This window comes from Harpia harpyja, chromosome 19 (assembly GCF_026419915.1).
Source record: "Harpia harpyja isolate bHarHar1 chromosome 19, bHarHar1 primary haplotype, whole genome shotgun sequence".
Lineage (NCBI taxonomy): Eukaryota > Metazoa > Chordata > Aves > Accipitriformes > Accipitridae > Harpia > Harpia harpyja.
The window spans coordinates 20,532,071-20,540,372 of NC_068958.1; the positions used below are offsets into that span (position 1 = coordinate 20,532,071).

At 45.3% G+C, this 8,302-nt stretch overlaps 1 protein-coding gene across 1 annotated transcript; it reads right to left on the reverse strand.

Moving 5' to 3' along the window:
- Nucleotides 1-947: 947 nt before the first annotated feature.
- LOC128154235 (zinc finger CCCH domain-containing protein 11A-like) lies at nt 948-6,925 on the reverse strand (the record flags this gene model as incomplete). Its single annotated transcript, XM_052814500.1, has 9 exons — nt 6,872-6,925; nt 6,558-6,677; nt 5,808-5,931; nt 5,141-5,359; nt 4,725-4,841; nt 4,123-4,196; nt 2,224-2,388; nt 1,757-1,824; nt 948-1,200 (listed from the first exon to the last, which is right to left on the reverse strand). Coding segments are annotated over exons 1-9 (1,194 nt in total), but the record flags the coding sequence as incomplete, so codon positions are not given.
- Nucleotides 6,926-8,302: the final 1,377 nt, after the last annotated feature.

Below are 8,302 nucleotides of genomic sequence, written 5' to 3' on the forward strand. Positions count from 1 at the left end.
AGCGTTAAGGACGCCCCACAGACAGACCACGCACCCACACCCTTCCTGCGCCAGGGTTCGTTAAAAACCCTGTTAAGTGCTGTCATGGGGAACAGCTCAACTACCGGCGAAGGCGGAGGAGCCCAGGCTACGTTTAATACAGGACCTTCAGGAGAATACGAATATAAGAGGGAAGAATAAAATATTTACAGAAACCATGGCGTACACCAAACCCCGTCTCCACGGGCAGAGCCTAGGCCGGGGACAGCGAAGGCTGACGACGGAGCAGGAGGAGGGAAGCAGCGAGGGGGAAGCCTTCCTCGCCGGGCTCTCGCGCGCTCTTCCTCTCTCCTGAAGTCTGCGCAGAAGTCTCAGCGGGAGAAAGTCCTGCAGCAGGATAAAGCGTCGGCAGCTTGGGGCTGGGTGACCCTTCTGGAGCCGGAACAGCAGTTTGCTCAGTTGTGGTTTCAGACCTTTCCTCTAGGAACTAAGACAGCACAGTGGATTATCAAAGCACGCAAGTGTTTTCTCCCAGAGAGAAAGCATTGACAATCAACTCTGACAACTGATTTTTCCTCTGCCAGCAGCAAATGCCTGAGGGCCCCCGCAGCTTCACAAATCCTCGTAGGAAGAGAAGAGACTCAAGTTCTTCAAAAATTTAAGAAAATCATTCAAAAGGTAGCTGCTAGGGAAAATGATCCCTAGTGGCAGGGTACACAATAGACCCCAGTCTCAGCTGTCTTCTGCAGGGTCACAAATTCAGACCGCACCTCTGACCTGCAGGGAAGTTCAGGACAACTGAGTGCAGATACTGCCAATTTCTACCAGTTCACCTGTGCTTTAAGACTCATTGCAAAGCCTCAGCTCGAAAAAGAATCACCTCTGGGTATCCAACAAAATAATCAGTTGCAATTTATTTATTTATTTCTTTATTTTCAGCCTTAAGACTATGCGGTTCAGATGTCCAGCATTTCAGCAAGTTCCATGAGGAGCTCATCCTCATCCTTCTCTGGGTCTGGGTCAATTATGTCTTCCAGTTTGCCTCCTGAGATTTCCCAAAGAAACTTCTCAAAGTCGTCTTCTACAGAGAAGGGGGCTTCCCAGGCCCCTGTGGAGCTCAGCTGGTGTGTCTTTACCGCTACTTGTGTGGAAGCTGAGGTCGAGCTTGTGACCTCTGACTGTGCCACAGAGTCTGCCTGGCTTCCAAGGTGCAGTTCAGGACTTGGAAGAACAAGAAAGAGAGCAAATCAGTGTATGACATTCCTTAAGCAGAGACATGTTTTCTGCAAGCCAGCTCTTAAAACGGTAGTTAATCCCTCCTACACCTCAGCCTTACACAGGGATTGTTATTCAATTAACCTGGGGCTACTTTTAGAGCCCAATGTATCAGCAGGTACATTTTGCAGTTTGGGGATTTATCCGCGAAGACACAGCATCTGGGGTCTGGCAAAGAAGGTTCCATTTTTGTAGCCAGAGGTACTTGGCCACCTTTACTAATTTGACTGCAAAAAGGTTACCAAGTCAACCTCTGCAGGCGTTCAGAAAACCCAAGAAGCCACTGAAAAGCTGTACCAACTTGCAGCATTTTCAGACAAGAATCTGAATAAGCAGTCCAGCCAGCTGCTAGAAGCTTATTCTTTCAGACAAATTTTTCCTCTGCTGGATTTTGGCATGAATTATCTCAAAACTCTAATTTTTCCACGTGTGAAAAAAACCACAACTCAGTTTCACGTGAAAGGCACACTGATCAAGAAAAAGAACAAGTTGTGGTTGTTACCTGGCTTGGGGTTTTTCTCTCCCACGTATGGAGAGGAGGCTGTCCTCTGGCAAAGCCGGAACAATGGCCTAGGAAGAAGCAAGGTGGTTTTTATGATACACAGGTCAAAGACTGCTTTGCAGATTCTTCCTCCACTGCTTCTCCTCTGGCATTGCTGAGCCCTAACCAAAATACAGAACCAGGGCACACCTGAAGAGAAGTTAGTATTCCCTTAAAGTTTACTAACGACCTTGGGTCTTCCTAAAGAACACGGCATTAATGGACGTAGCAGAGCGTTATGTAAACACTGCCATTCACCTCGTAAAAAGCAGAAAGGTACTACAAGCGTCCTGTCGACCACTTCTGGATTTAAAAGGGAACAGAGACCCGGAGAACATTTCAGTCTTCCACCTGTTCTCCAAGAGGAGGGTACAACTTGGGCATCAATTTTACTAGGGACCCACTACTGCCTCAGTCGCTGTCCTTACCACAGCTGCTTTTTTAGCTGAAGGCTCCTTCCCGTCGCCACCAGTGGCACTCAATGGCTTCACAGCCGCCACGGCAGAGGGATGACTCTCGGCTGCCTTACGTTTCAGTGGCTGCTTTGTGGGGAAGGTGGCTTTCCCATCCAAAGGCTTCAGGCACACCTTCCGTTTGGCTAGAGGAAAAGGAAGAGAGAACTGATACCGTCTTGCTCTGCCTCAGGGGAAAAAAAAAACCAAACAACAAACAGGTTCTCTTAACAGTCCCACAATCCTTCTAGGTAAGTGCATTTAGCCAGCAGCTAAAGAGGACAGCTTCAGCACTCGAGCAAGAGGAATCTGGCAGGTGTTTTTAAATTAACTTTTAGGGCTGTATGAAAGCTCATGGAAAGGAAAAAGGTGAAGGCATACTTAATAGCCAGTTCTTATCTGTCTCTGTACTGGTCTGCTCAGAGGACAGTCCTAGCCTCTCCTTCAGAGACCTGGGGACTTGAACTACAAGAGAGAACAGGAAAAGTTAGGCAGACTGCATAAATCTCCATTTGGTGTTCGCATTTCGAAATGAGACCCATCACTTCACTGGGATTCAGAGCTACCTCGAGCCCTCAACCAACACGCAAAAAGAACCGTTAGAAGAAAGGACAAACAGCAAACCTAAACAGAAAATCTGTGCATCAAACCCAGATGTCTGCTCAGTAGCCGTACCTCTCTTTGCTGCTTTGTCAGCACTATCCAGAACCTCTGTCTTCTTCCCCAGCCTGTCAGCAAGGTTGCGCTTTAGCGGAAGGACACTTTTACCAGCTTCAGAAAGAGAGAAAACAAGCAATACTTTAAGAACGTTTCTCTGGAGGAGGATTTTAGAACAGTCAGCCACAAACTTCAATGCTTCCAGGGATCTTTGCTTATATTTGTCTTTCAGCTGCTAACCAAATTTGCCACTTCTGCCGTCAACATACATCTCTGCCAAAATGTATTTTCCTCCTGCACGCAGCAAAAATACCCTTAAATATAGTTCACGTTTAGATGAGGGCACCCGAACAACGGCTCACAAAAAGCTCTTACCTGTGGAGGCTTTCCGTTTTCCCATCCTCTCGCCAAGGTTCAGTTGAATCACAGGCTCCTCCCCTAAAACAAAGAATAATCTCTTCAGTGCACACAAACCAGTAGCCAGTAAAAGCATTGTCCTTCTAGCCCACGTCCCAGCAAAAGACACTCTTCTGGTAGCCAAACCACAGAAATGAGTGACTACGAGTAGTAGTAGTGCCACACGTTTTTTGCCTTTCCAAGGAATTTGTGCAGATCTGAACACCACCACTTATACACAGACTCGTATCACGCTACTCTCCGCAAGTGCCACCGTCAGCCTCGTCAATGCTTCAAAAATTGGCTACTTGTATAATACCATCTTCTATAGGTCTTCCCTTTCATTACTCCCCGGGTTTTCCGGTTATCCCCTTATTTGCATACCGACACTTGTATTGACAGTAGCCTCTCTCTCTGCTGCTACTGCACTTAACCCAACCACTACTTCTGCCACATGCTGTCCACACATTAGCTCATTCACAAATCTCACTCAACTTCAGGAACATGAAAGTCCAATTAAGCACATTGGAGAGTCTGTAAGATGCTGTAATACGTGAAGAGCTACGGCTTCATGTCAGGCTGATAAAAAACACTTCTGGATCTTTTATTGCAATACAACAAACTCAGCACCTACAAATGCCAAATATTTGCAATCAAACCAGGGCCTTTAAGCATAAAAGCAGGGTTTTAATTAGAAAAGGCAGCACCAGCAGGCTAACGTGTCTGAATTATCTTAATTATTACTTAACCTTGTGGTTGAGGAGCCATGAAATGGAAACAACAGTATTCACTATAAGTAGGGGATATTAACTCACCACCTTGCTTTTTTGTTTTTTCCTTTAGTTTCTCCAATTTGATTTCTTCAAGTGTTTTTATTCCAAAATTTAAATTGTCCTCTGAAAACAGAAAATCATTAATGAAGCTGAGGCCTAAAGGCACATGTTGAAGAGCACACATCCTCAAGCTTCTTACACCTCAGAACCCTTCCAAAGTCTTCCAAATAAACCCTCTCAACACTCCCCACAAGTAAAAAAAGCCATAGAACGGATGGGCATTTTGGTAAGCAATTGGCACCCCTCCTCCCATCCTACAGAGTAAAACCTGCACTTTTAAGCGTTTTAATCCATCTACATGATATTCGATTCCTCTGTCATTAGACATGGCTTCCCACAGTGTTTGAAAGGACGCATTTGCAGGCATTTAAGCTCCACGCTGTGGCTCTATTTTGTTTTACAAAAGTCAACAAGGAGGAGTTGACCTGTCTGACCCAAGGGACATACGACATTATTAGACAGGAACGAGCTCATGGAAATAACTGACTCCATCCAGCTACCCTATGTTCTACCGTACTTTTAGAACATAGTGCTTTGGAGTTAATCGTCAAGTTCTCCTTCCAATCCATCCTACTACAGCTGCTAGAATACCTTGCTTTGTATTACCGCTGCATTTCCTAGTGGAAATTATCCGCGATCCACTAGGGGCTTCTGTTGCCGGTTGCTGGACAACTGTTTTAGTTTCACCTCCTTCTTCAGAAAGCTGGTCTGAAAGTCCAAAATAAACCTATTCAGTTAGGGAGCAGGGATTATACGAGACGTTTCATGCTTATGTAGCTCGTACAATGACGTTTCAGTCCACGGTTCACATTCTGTTCGTATTCTTAACTACAAGCAACTGTTTGTAGGAGGGTTTTTTTAAACAGCTATATTGACTTGACAAGCTCATATAAGCAAGAGCTATACCAGGGAAAAACTATTTAAGAGTCCAGACTCTCGTCCGTAGCTTTAAACGCTACACAGTTCAGGCATTCTCTCATTTATACATTCACCTCCAGTAGAAGTGCCTTCAGGAAGTAAAAAGTACCCATCTTCATCATCATCTGCAGCATTGATTACAACTGGAGGATGCGTAGGACTTGGGACCTTTTCAGAGTTTTCCACTATCATCACCCCCCTCAGCTGCGGAGAGGGATTTGACTGGACAGAAAGTTTGTTTTGCTGCAGTGACACCTGAGCCATTTTCACAGCATCTTCTGCAGACTCAGGGGGACTTGGAAGCGTAGCTAGAGGAAGATGAGGATCATCTCTCATTTGGCCATGTAAAACTTTCACCCCAACCTTGCACTCACTGTCTAGATAGGGTAGATAAGGTACATAACCCACCTGGCTACTGAATTCAGAGTTTCCTATTCCCCACCCCTACGAACACACTAGGAACAACGGCTTCCCTTCACACACTAATCTCGCCACCCGACCATCCAGAAAGGATTAAATGAGGGGAAAGCAACCTGAAGTGCAAAGATCACACAAAGCACAGAGAAGCTGAGCATGAAAGAAAAAATTACATACCAGAATTACAGTCCGTTTAGCTGAGAGCCTGCGACTGCACACTTCTCCCTACACTCATCAGTGAGCAGTTACCTGATGCCTTCTACGGCATTGTACCCACTCCTAAGTAATATTCAAAATTAATTCTTTAATGCTGAAAGAAAAAGGACCCAAGAAACTCACTTTTGCTTGGCGGGAAGAAGCGTCCGTCGACATAACGTCCTTTCGTGTGACGGAACGCACAGTTGGATTTTTGACAGCCAGCTGGTTGATTCTCCCAGTAGCAAGGAATCTCACTGCGTTTTTTCTGAAGACAGAAAGAAATAAAAGCTCATGGTAACACTCGCCTGAGATTTGCTAAGAGACATAGTTACACGTCATGCCAGAGACAGGGCTATTGCAGTGCACTGCGGAAACATCATTCCAAAGGGCAGTTATCACTGAAAGCATTTCAGGGCAGATCGACAAAGTTTGCGTAAGCTGTAACAACTACATATTATCCAGCTTTCCTGTCATTCCGTTGGAGAAGATGGGCGGCTCTCACACATCAGTTCAGGGTGGGTTAAACTAAGACAACGTGCAAAATACTGGGATTTTTCAGAGGGAAAAAATGCCTTAAATTGCCTAGCTTGAATCTCTCTCAATTTACCTTTCAGAGCCTTATTTCCTTCCCATCTTCTCCCTCCCCACCCTGTGCTACCCCAAGACCTCAGAACAACGTCAGCACCTAATACAAAAATGTCTTGCTGAGATATACCTAAGAAATTGATTTTTCTTCCCCCAACTTCCTCCCACCCCCCTCCAAGTAACACAAACCAGTATCATTTTAAAGCAAGTAAAGCTATCACGTACAAGCACATTCAGTCTACCGACAGCAAGGAAAAATGCTTTCAGGGATTTAGTTTGAGAACACATCTTTAGGCAAACACTCACTTCGACTTCCATGTGTCTGAACCTGCAGCTAGTCCTGAAACAGCGACCCTCCCGCCACAGCCTGCACACTCTCTCATTGCCCAGAGCAGCCTCACAGTGGCGGAAGGAACAGCTGTCTCCCTGTAACCAAAAGGAAATCGACAAAAAGGAAATTAAAACAGTACAGCCTAAAAAATTATCCATGCTAGCAGAACTGGAAGCAGAATCTAACTGCTTATTCAGTTAACAGAAATCTGGATGTCCCCTCCCCCTCTGCCCCCTCCTCTCCTAAAAACTCAACAAGAAACCCCAAAGCAAAAGAAGCCCAAACATACCTTGTTACAGGTGGAATAGAAATAGAAGTAGCAGTCGTCTCCTTGCTTAGACATAATCGACACTCTGAGAACGAGCTCAGGTCCTAAGGGTTCGCTCTCAACAGGGACTTCCTCCAATCCTGGCAAGAGCTGGCTTTGCTCTTTCTTGGACTGAAAGTCTCCTGATGGCTTGATCAGTCAAATCTTCTTTTTCAAAGTAACCCTAAAGAAAGGTATCAGTAGGTGAAAAAGAAGAAACAGTCCTACTCCCTGGCCTAACCTTCCAGCTTGCTGACCTGCCTTTATCCTGTACCAAAGACCAAGAAGGGAACAAAACTTTGTTTTGCACCCCAACAAACGCACGAGGGGAGTATTATTGCACCTACCTGTGGGTACTTGTGGGTTATAAAGCACAAAGTATTCCACTTGGGCAGTCTCTCTTGCTGCTCTACTTTGTGCCTTTAATCGCTTACAAAAGTATTAAAGATGCTTAACGCCCCCCCTGTTTATTACGACAGTCAGATCACAAGGAAGGCAGAGCACCAGGAACTACGTGTTCTCATCCCCCCGTCAATCTGTCAGCCTTACCCCAGCTGCAAACAGCTGCTGATGATCTACCTGCTTGTTACCGCACTCCACTAGGCTGACAGCGCCCTAGGTGTCACAAGTTACATAGACAATGCTGCGTTATGATGCGTATGCAAACCACCCATCGGGTCGTCTGAAGCACAGAACAAGCTCTTGCTAACACATCTCATCTCTGGATGAGAATCTGAAGCCAAGTTGTCCAAAGCTGAAGCAGAAGAGTCAGAATTTCCACTCTTTACATTTGTTTTAGTCAACTCTACCTGTTAAATACTGTCTGAACATACATACACATACCTGTTTATACACACACCAAGAGCGAGTGACGATAAAGTCAGCAAGAGTGATAGTAAAGATTAGAATGTGGGGCTATTTGCCACAGCAGACTGCATAAAAAGTCTCTCATTTTGAGGGAACCCGTAAAAACAAAAGATCTACAGAACAGTTTGATGAATATGCCTTCAAGGCTGATGCTTTAGAACACGAGTGATTTTAGGGCCAGCACACAAACAGGCATGCCTATGTACACGCGTACAGTATAAACGTATCTATACACACGAGCGTGCACAGCATATGTTGTATGATATCCCTATCGAGAGCAACTCTTAGCCCTAATCAGACACACAGAGTTGCAATCAATTAACAGCAGGAAGACAGCAGATCGAGGATACAGCAAGCTTTGAGAGGCAGGGAAATGCTTCCTTTGCAAGTGGCGTGGCTGCACGGTACCAAGAATTTGGAATTACTTTGATTTTAGGAAAGAATTTGTTTTCTTTTTACATCAGAGCCAATGCTACAAGTTTGCCATCGTACGCTGTTCTCTAATCCATATATCCATCATCACGCATTGCAGCAAGATCACGGAAG